Source organism: Hypomesus nipponensis, chromosome 17, assembly GCF_054491055.1.
Source record: "Hypomesus nipponensis isolate SF chromosome 17, ASM5449105v1, whole genome shotgun sequence".
Taxonomy (NCBI): Eukaryota; Metazoa; Chordata; class Actinopteri; order Osmeriformes; family Osmeridae; genus Hypomesus; species Hypomesus nipponensis.
The window spans coordinates 498,276-516,585 of NC_140377.1; the positions used below are offsets into that span (position 1 = coordinate 498,276).

The 18,310-nt window shown below is 50.6% G+C and overlaps 2 protein-coding genes and 1 long non-coding RNA gene across 4 annotated transcripts; 1 reads left to right on the top strand and 2 right to left on the bottom strand.

Annotated features, from left to right (window-relative positions):
* Positions 1–78: 78 nt before the first annotated feature.
* On the bottom strand, positions 79–5,287 carry LOC146252792 (extracellular serine/threonine protein kinase FAM20C-like). 2 transcript variants are annotated; one of them, XM_084676866.1, is made up of 11 exons: positions 5,191–5,287; positions 4,129–4,860; positions 3,717–3,895; positions 2,549–2,627; positions 2,373–2,465; positions 2,145–2,260; positions 1,847–2,027; positions 1,272–1,381; positions 889–970; positions 430–489; positions 79–350 (listed from the first exon to the last, which is right to left on the bottom strand). In XM_084676866.1, the coding sequence occupies exons 1-11, from the start codon at positions 5,199–5,201 to the stop codon at positions 128–130; spliced, it is 1,866 nt and encodes a 621-aa protein (XP_084532992.1). In that variant the 5' UTR covers positions 5,202–5,287; the 3' UTR covers positions 79–127. The 2 variants fall into 2 exon arrangements, with proteins under 2 accessions (XP_084532992.1, XP_084532993.1); XM_084676867.1 differs by lacking the exon at positions 2,373–2,465.
* A 7,808-nt stretch (positions 5,288–13,095) lies between these two features.
* On the bottom strand, positions 13,096–17,615 carry nptxra (neuronal pentraxin receptor a). Its single transcript, XM_084676883.1, has 5 exons — positions 16,929–17,615; positions 14,258–14,528; positions 13,903–14,138; positions 13,412–13,591; positions 13,096–13,320 (listed from the first exon to the last, which is right to left on the bottom strand). Exons 1-5 carry the CDS (start codon positions 17,586–17,588, stop codon positions 13,096–13,098), a joined length of 1,572 nt encoding a protein of 523 aa, XP_084533009.1. The 5' UTR covers positions 17,589–17,615.
* LOC146252794 (uncharacterized) lies at positions 13,571–14,604 on the top strand. The gene is made up of 3 exons (XR_014731680.1): positions 13,571–13,650; positions 13,921–14,182; positions 14,268–14,604. It is a non-coding gene; the product is annotated as an uncharacterized LOC146252794 (long non-coding RNA).
* Positions 17,616–18,310: the final 695 nt, after the last annotated feature.

The window sequence follows — 18,310 nt, forward strand, 5'->3', positions numbered from 1 at the left end:
CATTCTTGAAGTTCACATTCAAATCCCGATGTACCTTTTAATAACCAAATGAAAAAACGCGGGTAGGTGAAGACAATATTTCTTGTAAAATACTTTTATTTTAATCATGGTGTGGTTTTCAGTGTTCCTATTGATCATTGTAGAGGACATCGTCATGGTGATTGTGACAGGTGTGCACTATCTGCAGGACAGTTGCCAGGCGGCGGTCCAGAGCCTGGAGGTGCTGCTCTGACAGGAGAGGAGCCACCGTCACCAGAGGGTCCTGGGATAGGGACTCACGCATGACGTCACTCAGACGGAACTCCAGGAGGGACAGGAGACGCAAGCGCTGCAGCGTGGAGACACGGATCCTGATGGGGGGGTGAGGTGAGGTGAGAGAGGGGGCTGGGGGGGGTGAGGTGATGAGGGGGTGAGGTGAGCCCTCCTTACCTGCAGCACTGCTGTAGGGGCGCCAGTATGGACAGCTCATCAACAGAATGACGGCCAAACCTGCCGGACAGGACAACACAGTCACCTCACGCAACACAGTCACCTCACACAACACAGTCACCTCACGCAACACAGTCACCTCACACAACACAGTCACCTCACGCAACACAGTCACCTCACGCAACACAGTCACCTCACGCAACACAGTTACCTCACGCAACACAGTCACCTCACACAACACAGTCCCCTCACACAACACAGTCACTTCACGCAACACAGTCACCTCACGCAACACAGTCACCTCACGCAACACAGTCACCTCACACAACACAGTCACCTCACGCAACACAGTCACCTCAGGGGCCATGCTGGCTAGACAGCACAGCACCTCAGTGTTGTCTTCTGAACCTCTGTTTTACAGAACTTCACTCCTTTAAACAGCATGTCTCAGGTTCTCACCCACGCCCGTTGTCCAGGTGAAGCAGAAAAGTCTCATTCCCGAATTTCTCAAAGGTCTCATATTGATGTCTGTCCATGTTGCCTGTACAAACATACAGTACCTGGGGTTTATTGAAAGGTTACAGTTTTGGGTTAATATGACCATTTTGTCTGTAGGTGAGCTGTACAGTGTAACCCTACAGGAGGGTATCTCTCCAGGAGCAGGGTTGGAGTGTAACCCTACAGGAGGGTATCTCCCCAGGAGCAGGGTTGGAGTGTAACCCTACAGGAGGGTATCTCCCCAGGAGCAGGGTTGGAGTGTAACCCTACAGGAGGGTATCTCTCAGGCCAGGCCTAACTGATGAACATGTCTCTGCTGGCAGAGCAGGCAGTGCCAGACTAACCCATGAGGAAGTCCAGGATGGCCATGTCGACCAGGTCCACCAGCCTGCTCCCCTGGCTGTAGGGAGGAGTCTTCTTCACGATGTCACAGTACTCAGGATCCTGCTGCCAGCTACAACACAGCACACAGAGAGCTCACGTTAGTGGGACGTCAAATACTTGTGTTTATTTAACTTTTATTCAAAACAACATACAAACAGTGCATGAAGGCCTAGTAAAATATTCGTTTTATTCTAATCCCTGTATTTGTGTGTGCTTGTGTGGGTGTCAAGTTTCAAGCTTATCTGCCATTTGTAAGAAGTACAGGTACACTGGAATGATTAGGTCCTTCTCCGGACAGCAGCCTGTCTTCACTTCTAATAGATCATCTAAACCTGTAATCATTATTCAAATGAGCTATTATACCAACAATATCTATAATATAAATAAGAATTTGAAAAAAAAAGAATGATTCACCTAACAACTGAAAACAGCCCACACTAAGGATGACAACCAATGTGTGTGTAAGTGTGTGTGTGTGTGTTAGTGTGTGTGAGTGTATGTGATTGAGTGTGTGTGTGAGTGTGTGTGGACTGACGCTGCCAGCTTGACGCGGCTGTAGGAGCGTTTCCAGGGCGACCTCCAGTAGCGGCGGGGGGCCAGGGAGAGGTCGGGCAGCATGGAGGCCAGGGATGCCTCCAGGAGGTGGGGCCGGCCGCACACTGCGTGCTCTGTGGAGCAGTAGTACTCACACTGGCCGAAGAAACACACGTTGCCCACTAGGGGGAGCCAGAGAAACGTGGAGAGATTGAGACTGGTTTCGTCACTGCAACACCAACCTGCAAGGTCACAGCGGCTATTAGCTGGACGTGTTTAGCTTTTTTGAACACACACACCAGGAGAGTTAAAGAAGGTTCTAGAGAGTTTGCGGTCAGTTGTGATGTCTCTGATCTCTGTGGTCACGTTGATCAGTCTGCCGACCACGGGAGGAACCCTTCTGAAACCCAGAATTCTGACAGAAGTCAGAAACGGAGCGTGAGGATGAGGAGAGGGACAGAGAGCAGGGAGATGGTCAGGTCAGGGTCAAAGGGCAGCATTCCTCATGCTGTCCCCTGCCTTCCTACCTGTCCAGGTGAAAGGCAGCGATCTCCGCGTTATGTCTCTCAAAGTCTGAGAAGTAGAAGAGGTTCAAGTCTGTCTCCACGTCCCTCTCCTGTCTTCTCACAACACACAGTGAGGAGGTCAGGTTGTGGCACGTGAGTGTCTGAGTGTGTTTGTGTGTGTGAGTGTAACATCTTACTTCATGGGTTTGAGCAGCGCTTCTCCATGGTTTGAGAAGGACATCTTCAACTTCAGCTGTGTCCCACCTGTCTTCTGCACTACACACACACAAACATACACACACACACACACAAACATACACACACACACACAAACATACACACACACACACAAACATACACGCACACACAAACACACGTCAATAAACAGGCAGGCAACAAACTCAAATGTATATTTGCCTTAATTTAGCCTCGAGTGTAGCCAGCCTATTTTGGATCAATCTGTTGAGTCAGATGGGTAAATGCAGTCAGTGCACAGTGTGACTCAGATGTAGCAGTCTGCAAGCAGCCTGTGGTCTGTTGAAGAGGAGGGGAGTGGAGCCTAGACTACAGAAGACAATCCCACGGAAGATTAAGGGTTAGTAATCTGCAGTGCTCAACACCAGTCTCAATACGGCTCTCAGTAGCTCTGGGCTGTAGAGAGGGGGAGGTGTTTGAGAGATTTACAAGTGTGTGTGTGTTTGGGGGATGTTGTGTATGTGTGTGTATCTATCTGCGTGTGCTCTGGAGGATTATATTAACTGACCTCAGAACGAAGGATCATGTGATCCTGACATGTTCGATTATCTGCCTTTCACATGTGTCTGTTCTCCTCCCCTCTCCTGCTGTAATCCCAGTGTCAGACTCTTATTTCAGTAGAAACCACAATCCTTAAGGTTTTACAAGTAGATTCTGAATGTGTACAATTGTTGTTTGACACAAACACGCACAACACTCACTTCTGTCTCTGTTGACATGCCCTGTCTTTGTTTGTTAGGATAGAGGAAGGGAGGAACTTTTCTCCAGGATCCAAGTCCAGGATTTGAGGACCATCTAACACTGTTGAACATGCTGTAGGTAACACCAGAGCCTGTCTGCATGGCACAGCCACCATAGGCTGGTACTCACACACACATCATACTCACACATATGCCTGTTTTATCTGTGATTGATTAAGAGACACCAGCACTCTCACATCAACGCTCCTGGCCATACACGCTAACAAGCTGCCTTTCAGAGCTCCAGAGCTTCTGACCAACCAAGAGGACTAGAACTGTCCAGCCAAGGGAACCTCCTGAAATTTAGACCTGAGCCAAGCTGACCCTGAACATACCTGTGGTGAGGATGCGTTGCGTGGCTAGGTCATACCTGTAGAGAGGATGCGTTGCGTGGCTAGGTCGTGAGTGAGCTGGGCCAGGCTGGAGTCTGTCCTGCCGTACAGCTCCCAGCGAGAGATCCCCAGGTGAAACCGCAGCCACGGGGGGTGGGTCTCTGCGCTGCTCGTCCAATTAAGTCTGTCGTAGCCATCCTCCTCGCTGTCGCTTGGCCTATGGGAGAGTTTTGTATCGCGAAACCAGTAAAGTAATTTTCTCTATAATGAGAGTTATTTATCTGTATTGATGAAGAGAGTCAATGGCCCCCTAGATGACAGTATTTGTAGAGCAATTCTTATGTGAAGCCCTCTGTGACATGATTGCGTGTAAAAAGGGATATACAAACACATTTGATTTGATTTGATTTTCAATTCCAGTTCTGATGGTGGGTGTTTTGTGTTACTCACCACTCACTGTCTAGTATGAAACTCTCCAGCGCTTCATCCATGGTCTTTTCCTCTGTCTCTGGCTTGAACTTCAGCAGCCAATCATCTTCCTGAAGCGGGGGACGGGGCAGGTTGTACAGCGGATGGCTGAAGAGAGCCTTTAGCTTGGAGCGACCTTCAACTTGGCTGTCTCTGTCTGAAATCTTAGCTTCGATGGGCCCATTTGTTGCAGCAGCCATTTTGAGACGGTTCTCAGCCACCTGGGAGCTGCTCGCTGGGGAGGAGGAGGAGGAGGGGAGCGGAGGGAGGAAGCAGGATGTCCAGAGAACAGAGAAACAGAAGAGGACCAGCAGCAGGTGCAGAGCCAGAGCCAGAGCCGCCAGCACCAGACAGACGGAACGAGAGCAGCGACTCCCACTCTGCCTCACCGTGCCTGCCTTGCTCTGCTTCACCATGCCTGCCTCGCTCTGCCTCACCGTGCCTGCCTCGCTCTGCCTCACCGTGCCTGCCTCGCTCTGCCTCACCGTGCCTGCCTTGCTCTGCCTCACCGTGCCTGCCTCGCTCTGCCTCACCGTGCCTGCCTTGCTCTGCCTCACCGTGCCTGCCTTGCTCTGCCTCACCGTGCCTGCCTTGCTCTGCCTCACCGTGCCTGCCTCACTCTGCCTCATCGTGCCTGCCTTGCTCTGCCTCACCGTGCCTGCCTCGCTCTGCCTCACCGTGCCTGCCTCGCTCTGCCTCACCATGCCTGCCTTGCTGCACAAGGGAGACAGAGGAAGGGGGTGGACGTTAGTCACCCTACTGCTCATGCACCTGCTGTATGCAAAAATGATCATATGGAAATTACAAGACAGAGATAGGTGAGCAGGCAGACAGGCTGACAGACAGACAGACAGACAGACAGACAGGTTGGAAGGCAGACAGGCTGACAGACAGACAGACAGACAGGTTGGAAGGCAGACAGGCTGACAGACAGACAGACAGGTTGGAAGGCAGACAGGCTGATAGACAGACAGACAGACAGGTTGGAAGGCAGACAGGCTGACAGACAGGAGACACTGTTAGATATTGCAGGACTCTACTCACATCTCAGTCATTCTGGACAGATGTTTTCTCTCTCTGCCTCGCCTGTGTGTAATGAGGCCTGATGACAGTGTTGTGGAGTCATGTGGCAGTTCTGTCCCCCTCAGGTGCTGTTACCTCAGCCTCTCTGTGGGAGCGGTCAGGTCACACTGACCACAGTGACGGCTAACAGAACACTGTCCAGACACTTCTGTTTGTCGTTTGATTGCATCATCTTGTGTTTGGGATCAATGTTGTTTTCTGTGTTGCGCCAATTAGACGACTGACGTGTGTTTAGTTTTTATGTGATTATAACTTTAGAAAGTGGTCTGGGAATTTTGTGTGCTCACATGCACTGAGCATAATAGTTCCATATTTTGCAGTCGGTGATGACAAACAGGAGCAAAGTCTCTAAGCCTGTGTTTGTCTACTGGCAGAGACAAGACTGATCTCTCCCTTTACCCTGCTCTCTCTCTCTCTCTCTCTCTCCCTTTACCCTGCTCTCTCTCTCTCTCTCCCTTTACCCTGCTCTCTCTCTCTCTCCCTTTGCCCTGCTCTCTCTCTCTCCCTTTACCCTGCTCTCTCTCTCTCTCCCTTTTCCCTGCTCTCTCTCCCTCTCTCTCCCTTTGCCCTGCTCTCTCTCTTTCTCTCCCTCCCTTTACCCTGCTCTCCCTCTCTCTCCCTTTGCCCTGCTCTCCCTCTCTCTCCCTTTGCCCTGCTCTCTCACTTCTCTCTTCATTTCATCCCTCCTGGGACTTATCAGAGAGCTTTATGTGCTATTGCTTCATCCCTTGCCCCCTCTCTCTATCCCCCCCTCTCTCTACCCCCCTCTCTCACTCCCTCTCTCTCTATCCCCCCCTCTCTCACTCCCCCTCTCTCACTCCCTCTCTCTCTATCCCCCCCTCTCTCACTCCCCCTCTCTCACTCCCCCTCTCTCTATCCCCCCTCTCTCACTCCCTCTCTCTCTATCTCCCCCTCTCTCTCTACCCCTCTCTCACTGACGTGACCGGGAGTGCTTCCATGAGGAGAATATTAAAGATGTTTGCTGTGTCGATGAACACAGGGTACAGTGAGTTAGAATAAGGCAGCCGTGTAACCACACAATCATACATATGGGAAGTGTACAAGACCGCACACACACACACACACGAGTGAAACGTGCTGTGAAGTATCAATATTCCATGTCTTATCAGACTTCACTAACAGCTCATGAGAGCAGCTCAGATCAAATATTCATCCAGCATGGCGCTCATCTCCTCCCGTCATACCTCCAGCTTCTCCTCTGCCTCGGACCCATATGATGCTTAAGGTGCAGTATACAAAGTAGACAAACACAAACTGACAGACATCGAGGTTGTTAAAAAGTACACTTTTAAGTACACTTCCAAGTGTGTAGAAAAAGATAAATATAATGAAAATGTTTGAAGCTCCTGTAGATTCTTCTACCACTTGAAATGTTTCCGTCTCCTCTGTCTTCACATCTGCTCTCCAGTGGAAACATTTCACTTCCTTCTTAATTTAGCACACAGGCTTTGGCTTGGAGAAAACAGGATATATTATTCATAGAGTGGTAGTAATAGTCTATTCCCTAAAGGTTGCCTAGATCCTTGATGTCCGGGTGACCCCAGGCTTGGATGGTAAGGAAGAGGATTCCTCCATAATTAAAAGTTTAATTTGTATTGAAGTTAAAGTTTATTTACCAAGTGTTGCATGTAACCAACTCTTAAAACAAGCTGGTATTATTATAATACATGTTTTTCTCTCAATTCTTTCAATCTCTGTGTCCCACAATATTCTTTTTTCTCCTCACACACACGCACATGCACACACACACATGCACACACACACGCACACACGCACACACATGCACACACTTCAAAGCTTCAAAGCCTGTCCTGTTTCCCTCTCAGCATTTAAAGCTTAATGTAGGTTGCTTGGAAACAACCCAGAAATCTCGACCTAATTGGAGACAGTGCTGACAGCCACAGACACTCTGCTCCCTGCTAACACCAAGAGACACACTGACTCTGCACTTGTGTTTGTCTGAGATAGAGAGAGTAAAAGAGAGAAAGAGAAGACAGAGATGAGTATTTCATGTATCCTGGAGTGAGGGGATGTGGTGGGTGAACACAGGGGCACTACTCTTCCTCACTGGCTGAATATTTCATCTCCACCCTTGACAGAGAGAGAGACAGAGAGAGAGACATAGAGAGAGACATAGAGAGAGACAGAGAGAGAGACAGAGAGAGAGACAGAGAGAGAGACAGAGAGAGAGACAGAGAGAGAGACAGAGAGAGAGACAGAGAGAGAGACGGAGAGAAAGAGAGACAAAGAGAGACAGAGAAAGAGAGAAGGGGAGAGCGAAAGAGAGCAGACACAGGGAGAGAGAGGGATGAGAGACAAAAAGAGATAGATAACTTAATGGTTGGGGAGGAAAGTTTGCACATGAAAGTGAAGAGGTGACGGATGTGGAACATTAACTAGCAGTGGAGAGGACAGTAGAAGAAGGGGAGAGAGGAGGGAGAGCGGCTAATCGAACATCGAACCTAGATGACAGCTCCGGCAAGGAGGTAGAGGGAAAGGAGAGAGTGGGCCTGACTGAACTTGCACTAAGCTTTCTTTTGGTACTGCACAGGAGAAGAATGAGTCCTGGGAGGATGTGAAACAGCATGGTGGATGAAGAGGAAGAGGGAGAAGAAAAAAGAGGAAGGAGAGGAAGAAAGGGAGAGACAGAGAGAAAGCTAGTCAGAGTAGCAGTCCAGATGGCCTCTCTCTGGAGCTGCTGGGAGGGGAGGTGCATGCTGGGAGGGGAGGTGCATGCTGGGAGGGGAGAGGTGCAGTGCCAGCAGGCTGAGGGGGTGGAAGAACAGATCTGTAGAAACTGATGAGTAGGAGGTTGGAATGACAGTGAGCAGTTGTATGCTGGCGCCATCATCCAGTCACATTTTTGTTCCCCCACAAATAACTGAGAATGCACTCCATTATGTCAGTCCTGGAGCCCCATACACTCTCAGCCACAGATATATAATATACTTAGTATAATAACCCTAACCCTAATATACTTAGTATAATAACCCTAACCCTAATATACTTAGACAATTTATAAACCCGGAACCTGAACTGGAAGTCACACCGTTTTAGTGGACACAAACTTGAAATTCTTCCAACCCCTCACCCAGCCCTGCCCTGCTCCCCTCCATCCCAGCCCTGCTCCCCTCCATCCCAGCCCTGTTCCCCTCCAGCCCAGCCCTGCTCCCCTCCATCCCAGCCCTGCTCCCCTCCATCCCAGCCCTGCTCCCCTCCATCCCAGCCCTGCTCCCCTCCATCCCAGCCCTGCTCCCCTCCAGCCCAGCCCTGCTCCCCTCCAGCCCAGCCCTGCTCCCATCCAGCCCAGCCCTGCTCCCCTCCAGCCCAGCCCTGCTCCCATCCAGCCCAGCCCTGCTCCCATCCAGCCCAGCCCTGCTCCTCTCCAGCCCTGGCCTGGTCGCCTCCAGCCCTGCTCCCCTCCAGCCCTGGCCTGCTCCCCTCCAGCCCAGCCCTGCTCCCCTCCAGCCCAGCCCTGCTCCCCTCCAGCCCAGCCCTGCTCCCATCCAGCCCAGCCCTGCTCCCATCCAGCCCAGCCCTGCTCCTCTCCAGCCCTGGCCTGGTCGCCTCCAGCCCTGCTCCCCTCCAGCCCTGCTCCCCTCCAGCCCAGCCCTGGTCCCCTCCAGCCCTGCTCCCCTCCAGCCTTGGCCTGCTCCCCTCCAGCCCAGCCCTGCTCCCCTCCAGCCCAGCCCTGCTCCCCTCCAGCCCTGCTCCCCTCCAGCCCAGCCCTGGTCCCCTCCAGCCCTGCTCCCCTCCAGCCCAGCCCTGCTCCCCTCCAGCCCTGCTCCCCTCCAGCCCAGCCCTGCTCCCCTCCAGCCCTGCTCCCCTCCAGCCCAGCCCTGGTCCCCTTCAGCCCTGCTCCCCTCCAGCCCAGGCCTGCTCCCCTCCAGCCCTGTTTTACATTTTACATTCAGTCATTTTGCAGACGCTCTTATCAAGAGCGACTTACAGTTAGTACAGGGACATTCCCCCGAGGCAAGTAGGGTGAAGTGCCTTGCCCAAGGACACTACTCATTTTGTACAGCCGGGAATCGAACTGGCAACCTTCAGATTACTGGCCCGATTCCCTAACCACACAGCCACCTGATGGTTAAGCCCATCTCTCTGATTGTCCCCACAGGATTAACTGGAATTATTCCCGCCATGATAAATGGAGAGTCAGGAGCTCTAATCCCTTTGGGAATAACGTTTTCAGGAAAAATCTATTATTTAATGGAGGCACATCTGAAACGTGACTCTATCAAGAAATTGATGTTTCCACTGCAGTTTATTTCCTTTCCTAGAAATTCAATAGGCTACGCCCACCCAATCAGTGGATTAGAAAAGATCAAATGTCACATTCACGATCCTTTAATATTAGATCTTTTTAGACGTCATGGTGACAAGAATGGAGTAAAGAACATCTAACCCTAAACCCGGAACTCAAAACCCTTGTCTCTGTAGGAAACGTTATCATGGAGTCCTGTGACTGACTATCTCACTTCACACCTGCTGCCCCCCTCTCTCTGGATGCTGGTCTGAGAAAGACCTGGGCTTGGGAGGGAGAGAGAGATGGAGATGGAGGGAGAGAAAGAGTTGAGCAAAGGAGGAAGAGAGAGATGGAGATGGAGGGAGAGAAAGAGTTGAGCAAAGGAGGAAGAGAGAGATGGAGATGGAGGGAGAGAGAGAGTTGAGCAAAGGAGGAAGAGAGAGATGGAGATGGAGGGAGAGAGTTGAGCAAAGGAGGAAGAGAGAGATGGAGATGGAGGGAGGGAGAGAGTTGAGCAAAGGAGGAAGAGAGAGATGGAGATGGAGGGAGGGAGAGAGTTGAGCAAAGGAGGAAGAGAGAGATGGAGATGGAGGGAAGGAGAGAGTTGAGGGCTATATATATATAAATATGATCTATAAAAACTGTGATCAAACTGAATATGTTAGCTCTTACTTTTCTGTATCCTGCTTGAAGCTTTAAAGATCAATATGTTGATTTTAAATGGAGTCTGAACTCTGGGTCAATATTTTAAGCATCAAGAAATCTAACTGGGTTCCTAAACACTGCCATTATTATATTACATCATGATTCTACTGATGCAGATGATCAATCTAAAATGAACCCAACCCCAAAGTTCACACACACACACACACACACATACACACACACACACACACACACACACACACACAAACACACACAGTGTTCCAGTTGGCTGTCTACACAGGTGTAAGAGTGAGCCAGGAGAGATGGTGAGCAGTTTGTTGTCAACAACCTTGTGTGACAGGATGATCAGTGAGTAACAGTCTAACGTTCGTTGTTAATCTACATGGAGTAATCCCACTGTCCAGATCTCCCACGATGCACTTAACATTTGATACCTCTCTCTCTGTTACAAACACTCTCTCTCTCACACACACACACACACACACTCAGACACCGTATTTGACATACTGGAAACTCTGGAAGATTAACAGATGAACCTTTTTCCCAACATACACACAAACTCCATTAAACAGGATAGCATGACACATCTCTCCTGCGCCACACACACAGCCTCTTCAACACACATGATATCACACATGACGAGAACATGTGACGAGAACATGTGACCACAAGTGGTCTCACGCATGAAATAAACCAGACCTATGTTCTTTAGTCTGAACATCATTTCTGCATCAATACTGTTGCTATAAATGTTCCTGTTTGATGTCTCAAGGGGCAGCTACAGAGATGATAGGATTAATGACTCCAGTTTCAAGACTTCAGGACTTTTTAATCCACGTATTTGAACAACAGCAGGAACATAGAGACACTAACAGTACTGTTGAACCAAAGAGGCTGCTCAGCCTAACCATGTCTAGAGGAGCCAAGGGCAGGAAGCAAGGCTCACCTGAGGGACACACTGGAACAGGAAATGACACAGGCAATACAGGAAGTAACCGGAAGTGTTCAAGCACTTAAATACATATTGTGCCACAGCAACATCAAGACAGAGAGAGAAAAAGAGAGCAAGATAAAGAGAGAAAGTAAAATTAAGAGAAAGAGATGGAGAGAGTGATAGAAAATGTGTGTGAGCTAAACAGCTAAACAGACAGAAGACAGAACAAACAGCAGAAGCACATGGGACAGCCCATCACTGGGAGGAATGGACGGATGTTACCACGGGTACAGGTACCCAGGTGACAGTGACAGGCACTTTCCATTGGTCAGCTATGAGGTAAGAAGGAGGATGTTCTGCTGTTAGGTTGGGAGTTCTCCAAGGTCAGTAACCCTAACACTTCATAACGTAGTGTCAGTAACCCTAATCCTTCATAACGTAGTGTCAGTAACTCTAATCCTTCATAACGTAGTGTCAGTAACTCTAATCCTTCATAACGTAGTGTCAGTAACCCTAACACTTCATAACGTAGTGTCAGTAACCCTAATCCTTCATAACGTAGTGTCAGTAACCCTAACACTTCATAACGTAGTGTCAGTAACCCTAATCCTTCATAACGTAGTGTCAGTAACTCTAATCCTTCATAACGTAGTGTCAGTAACCCTAATCCTTCATAATGTAGTGTCAGTAACCCTAACCCTTCATGACGGTGTCAATACGTTTTCCCCCAAAACCCAGCAATGTTAGACCTTTGTATTTGCTGAAGCAAAACATTTAGTGTATACTGGCATGTTATATTCATATACAATCAAACATCCATTATAGTGCATCTTACGTTGATGTACAGAGAGCCTTAACAGGAGTATGAACACTAAATTGCATGCACCTATACATAGTTCTTCAAAGTAAACTTTATCACCTTTTTATGGAATGTCAAAGCATAGATAATGCGCTGGTGGTATGGAACCCACCAGGTGGTGTGATCAAATATCCCCCTGGATGACTAGATGACATCACTGTTCAAAGTGTAAACCAAAGAGGAATATGAAAACATCAAACGTAGAAATCAGAATCTGAAACTACAATTATAGATTTGCAGATTCATCTCCATCAACACCACCCCGCAACCCCTCTACCCCACCCCCAGCTCCAGTTCCTACCACCACCCTACCCCCTCTACACCCTAACCCTCCACACCCTACCCCCTCTACACCCTAACCCTCCACACCCTCCACCCTCTACACCCTAACCCTCCACACCCTACCCCCTCTACACCCTAACCCTCCACACCCTACCCCCTCAACACCCTAACCCTTCACACCCTCCACCCTCTACACCCTAACCCTCCACACCCTACCCCCTCAACACCCTAACCCTTCATACCCTCCACCCTCTACACCCTAACCCTCCACACCCTCCACCCTCTACACCCTAACCCTCCACACCCTACCCCCTCTACACCCTAACCCTCCACACCCTACCCCCTCTACACCCTAACCCTCCACACTCTCCACCCTCTACACCCTAACCCTCCTCACCCTCCACCCTCTACACCCTAACCCTCCACACCCTACCCCCTCTACACCCTAACCCTCCACACCCTACCCCCTCAACACCCTAACCCTCCACACCCTACCCCCTCTACACCCTAACCCTCCACACCCTCCACCCTCTACACCCTAACCCTCCACACCCTACCCCCTCTACACCCTAACCCTCCTCACCCTACCCCCTCTACACCCTAACCCTCCACACCCTACCCCCTCTACACCCTAACCCTCCTCACCCTACCCCCTCTACACCCTAACCCTCCACACTCTCCACCCTCTACACCCTAACCCTCCACACCCTCCACCCTCTACACCCTAACCCTCCACACCCAACCCCCTCTACACCCTAACCCTCCACACCCTACCCCCTCAACACCCTAACCCTCCTCACCCTACCCCCTCTACACCCTAACCCTCCTCACCCTACCCCCTCTACACCCTAACCCTCACTGGCGTGTGTGTTTGGCGCAGGGCTCCCCAGGGGCCTTGGTGGCCCCTCCGTACAGCTTCAGGTCCCGGTCCCTCCAGGGGGCCACGTTGCCCTGCGTAACCCGCCCACATCGCATCAGCCGGGCCACCTCCGCAGGCATCAGCACCCTCTCCCACAGGTTCACCTGGGACAGCTCCCCCACCAGCGCCTGCGACCAGTCAAACCCCCCTCCCAGAGTATCCTGCAGAGAGGGGGAGAAGACAGGTAAGGAGAGGGAGGGAGGGGAAGGGAGGCCTGAGTGTTTCAATCTTTACCCCCTCCCTCCCTCTCACCTGCTCCTGCCCCAGGATGAGGACCCCTCCAGGTCTGATGAGATGCCCAGCCGCCAGCCCCTCTCCCTGGCCCCTCAGCCTGCCCCCCTGGTAGGCCTGCCACGCCCCAGCCCTCTGGCTCCAGCTCACACACAGGTGCTGCCAGCTTCCCCGGGACAGGTTCAGAGGCAGCGCCGCCACCTGTAGGTGGGAGGATGACAAGGCAGCTTAGAATCTCCAGAGTGACAGTGGAGTGCAAGGTTGGGAGGGCTGTAGTTTATAGAAATCTTTTTAGACACGTTCAAAATTGTATCTGGCAACAACCTGGAAGCATTCCAATATTGTGTTGTTCCCTAATGGCCATTCCTGTTCCTACCATGTTCCTGTTCCTACCACGTTCCTGTTTCTACCATGTTCCTGTTCCTACCACGTTCCTGTTCCTACCACGTTCCTGTTTCTACCATGTTCCTGTTCCTACCACGTTCCTGTTCCTACCACGTTCCTGTTCGTACCTTGTCGTTGATGAGTAGCTCCACAGCAGAGTGCAGACCCTGCAGCAGCACCAGCTCGTTGGGCTGTTCCTTCACGGCGTAGGACAGCGCCGTGCCCATGTCCCCCTGCGAGGGCCGCAGCCACAGGCAGGCGGTGAACGCCGCCAGCTCAGGGATGGTGTGGCTCATCACAGCATACATGGAGTTGGTCCGTGAGGAGAAGGACAGTCTGAAGCGCGCAGGGTGCTCTGGCAGGCCTGGGGGAGACAAGGAAGAAGCAGTCAACACAGCAAAGTATTAAGTTAATATAACCTTTTATAAAGGTATTTTTGCAAATGGACACACACACACATTCCCTCCTGATCCCTATGCTCACCCTCCTCCAGGTCAGCGAGGCGTTGGTGCAGGATCCGGACGGCCTGGTCCACGTCCTGCTGCTGCTGGAGGGTGTCCTGGCGCAGGGCCTTCCGCTCCTGCTCCAGGAGCGCCACCTTCCTCTCCAGCGCTCCCTCCAGGTCCTCCATCCTCCAGCGCTTCAGCTCAGCCTCCTGCCCGGCCTTCCCCCTCCCTCCTAGGGCTGCAGAAGGAGGGCTGGGGGCCTGGGAGGATCCAGAGGTGTGGTTGTGGGGATATGGTCCAAAGTCTGACTGCAGGGAAGGAAAGATGAAGGTTTTTTGGAAGTGATCTTGTTCTTTTCACCTTGAATAAACCTTTCCACAGAAAGCTCCTTCTCTCTTCGTCTCTGTGTCTCTCTCTCCATCTCTTTATGTCTCTCTCTCTGTTTCTTTCTTTATTTCTTTCTTTCTTTTGTCTTTCTCTCTCTCTCTCTCTCTCTCTCTCTCTCTGTCTTTCTCTCTCTCTCTCTCTCTCTCTCTCTTCTCTCTCTCTCTCTCTCTCTCTCTCTCTCTCTCTCTCTCTCTCTCTCTCTCTCTCTCTCTCTCTCTCTCTCTCTCTCTCTCTCTCTGTCTTTCTCTCTATAGGTGTTATATGATGAGCCATGTGAGTGAGGTGTTGTTAGAGAAGCTGTCGAACCTCTGGAGAATGTTTTGTTTTCAATTATGCACCATCAGTTATGTACCAAAAGAGTTCAGTCTATAATTAAGAGAAAGAGAGAGAGAGAGAGAGAGAGAGAGAGAGAGAGAGGGAGGGAGGGAGGGAGGGAGAGAGAGAGAGAGAGAGAGAGAGAGAGAGAGAGAGAGAGAGAGAGAGAGAGAGAGAGAGAGAGAGAGAGAGAGAGAAAGAGAGAGAGAGAGAGAGAGAGAGAGAGAGAGAGAGAGAGAGAGAGAGAGAGAGAGAGAGAGAGAGGGAGGGAGGGAGAGAGAGAGAGAGAGAGAGAGAGAGAGAGAGAGAGAGAGAGAGAGAGAGAGAGAGAGAGAGAGAGAGAGAGAGAGAGAGAGAGAGAGAGAGAGAGAGAGAGAGAGAGAGAGAGAGAGAGAGAGAGAGAGAGAGAGAGAGAGAGAGAGAGAGAGAGAAAGAGAGAGAGAGAATGTCAGGAGAGCAGTATTCCACCAACCAACCAATTAGTTTCATGATTCTTTAGTATACAGTTGTGTATTGCAAACAGTAGTAACAATACACAGTACTGTATTGCAGCTGTGAACTCGTACAGCTAAGACTCGTACAGGACAGAACAGTGAGACAGGACAGTACAGTGAGACAGGACAGCAGAGTGAGACAGGACAGTACAGTGAGACAGGACAGCAGAGTGAGACAGGACAGTACAGTGAGACAGGACAGAACAGTGAGACAGGACAGTACAGTGAGACAGGACAGCAGAGTGAGATAGGACAGAACAGTGAGACAGGACAGCAGAGTGAGACAGGACAGTACAGTGAGACAGGACAGTACAGTGAGACAGGACAGTACAGTGAGACAGGACAGCAGAGTGAGACAGGACAGAACAGTGAGACAGGACAGAACAGTGAGACAGGACAGCAGAGTGAGACAGGACAGTACAGTGAGACAGGACAGCAGAGTGAGACAGGACAGTACAGTGAGACAGGACAGCAGAGTGAGACAGGACAGTACAGTGAGACAGGACAGCAGAGTGAGACAGGACAGTACAGTGAGACAGGACAGAACAGTGAGACAGGACAGTACAGTGAGACAGGACAGCAGAGTGAGACAGGACAGTACAGTGAGACAGGACAGTACAGTGAGACAGGACAGAACAGTGAGACAGGACAGAACAGTGAGACAGGACAGTACAGTGAGACAGGACAGTACAGTGAGACAGGACAGAACAGTGAGACAGGACAGAACAGTGAGTCAGGACAGCAGAGTGAGACAGGACAGCAGAGTGAGACAGGACAGTACAGGGAGACAGGACAGAACAGTGAGACAGGTGTAAAGCATGTTACAGAGCCAAACAAATGGATGAAGTCTTAAGATGCTGGAGAACATGCAGGTCTCTCTCATTTAACACATATATATAGGTGTCTCATGAATTATTGATGATATTTCTCTAGCAGAAAAAGGTTGTACATCATGTGCTGCTATCACGGGCAGCCTCCCCCTCTCCCTCTCCCGCTCTCCCACAGCTTGGTGATGTGTGTTGAAATTGTGTTTTGTTGAGGTCCAAAGACACATGTTTGTCTGTATGTGTGTATGTAAGTGTGTGTAAATGTTTCTGAGATTTTCCCTGCATCCTGGTGGTTGTAACTATAAGTGCTTTTGGAAAAAATCTGCCTAAATGGAAACTCTAAAGACAATCTAGACTAACACATGTACTGAGCATATTACCTCTAACACGTGGACACCCAGACAAAATACGTGCTTAGCAAGTGGGATGGAGGGATGGAGGCAGGGATAGAGGATGGAGGGATGGAGGAGGGAGGGATGGAGGAGGGAGGAGGAGGGATGCGAGGTGGGTCATCTCGATAAGCGCTAATCAGCATCACGGCGCACTAAAGGGACTGACTCATTTTATAAATATGCCATCAGGGCAAAGCATGTTGAATAGTTTTTTGTTTGGCTAATACGTTGAAAACTACTTCTGTAGATATTAAAATGCAATGGCACACATCCAGGACTCGTAACCGTCCTACCTCTAGTCTCTCTATGCGGTCTTTCAACAGAGTAATGGCCTGATCCAGGTCGTTAACTGCTCGATCTGTGAGCAGCTGTACAGCGGCACGCGACCCCTGAGGGCTATCTCGAACCATGAGACCTCCATCCTCCCCCCATCTCCCTCTCCGTAGTCCCGCGCTTCTCTCCGGACTGTTTATCCCCTCTATCCCGCTCTCGCACTCCGAAAGCTTGCCGGTTAGCTCTCTGATCGTCCGTTGGTCGGTGAGAATCTGGTCCTTCTGTTGAAGCACAGTCTGTTTTAATTCTTCCGCTGTGGTGCGAAGGTGCCCCCAATCCTCGCCTGCGTATACCGAAGATTCATCCGCTTGTTGCTGAAAGTTTTTCCGATTACATTCGCCCGCGGGAATAGGAGTGCAGATGAGTCGGCTGACCGTAGCGTCTGGTCTGCCGTCCAGACCACTGAGGATGTTGAGGGTGGGCGCTTCGAAATCTGGAGTTACAGAACCATGGAGAGCGCCCAGCGGACCAGCCCGCGCCGAGCCCCCGACGGGAGTCTGTTCTCCGTAGTCCGGCGACGTCGACTGGTTGTAGGCTGCAGGCGGCTGGGGCGCCGCGGCGGCAGAGCCTGTGTGGACTGCAGCGATAATACAGATAACAGCTCCGATGAAGGCCACCATACCGGCGGCCAAGATGATAACGATGAACTTCAGGTTGGCGGCTGGAGCGAACAATGATTATGAAAAACTCACAACTATCACGGGTTCAATTATGCTATATAGTAATTGAGCGCAATAAAACAAAGGATCTAACTATTTGCGTCGATATGCCGACAGGATCGAGCCTAGGGCTTTGCCACCACTATCCACACCAATAGAAAACCTATAAAGTTTGAATCTATATATTTTTTATTGGAATCAATAAAGCAACCGTTTGCATTCCCTACCTCGGTTCCTTGTGCATGGCCTCTGCCTTCTAGCCTACAGAAGATATCTCATTCTGTCACTGGGAGGACAACAAGCAAGACAAGAGAGAGAGAGAGAGAGAGAGAGAGAGAGAGAGAGAGAGAGAGAGAGAGAGAGAGAGAGAGAGAGAGAGAGAGAGAGAGAGAGAGAGAGAGAGAGAGAGAGAGAGAGAGGGAGGAGGCGGCGGTTGTATTACACTGTTGTATATTACGAACATCTTTTGCTGTCTCTCACATTACGGGAGATCCCCAAAGCGGTCGGCTATTTTAAACCAGAAATAGCAGGACACGCGCCGTTTCTGCCGCGTCGATGCGCAGCCCCTCACACCCTGGTGCACCGTTCATAAGTCAGCTTGGAGTCTTCCCGCGGGACAGCCGGATTCTAGGTGGTTTTGCTGCAGCATGGGCACCAGAGTGAACTCATTACATTGTGCAAGC

Excerpts from the sequence above, each read along its gene's own strand:
- LOC146252792 (XM_084676866.1), bottom strand. Across the intron at positions 2,466-2,548 it reads GCGCTGCTCAAACCCATGAA|ACAGGAGAGGGACGTGGAGA; the intron begins GTAAGATGTTAC and ends TGTTGTGAGAAG. Across the intron at positions 351-429 it reads CCCCTACAGCAGTGCTGCAG|GATCCGTGTCTCCACGCTGC; the intron begins GTAAGGAGGGCT and ends CCCCCCCATCAG.
- nptxra (XM_084676883.1), bottom strand. The coding sequence starts at position 17,588 with ATGGTGGCCTTCATCGGAGCTGTTATCTGTATTATCGCTGCAGTCCAC. Across the intron at positions 13,592-13,902 it reads AGCTACTCATCAACGACAAG|GTGGCGGCGCTGCCTCTGAA; the intron begins GTACGAACAGGA and ends TCCCACCTACAG. Across the intron at positions 13,321-13,411 it reads TCATCCTGGGGCAGGAGCAG|GATACTCTGGGAGGGGGGTT; the intron begins GTGAGAGGGAGG and ends CCCTCTCTGCAG.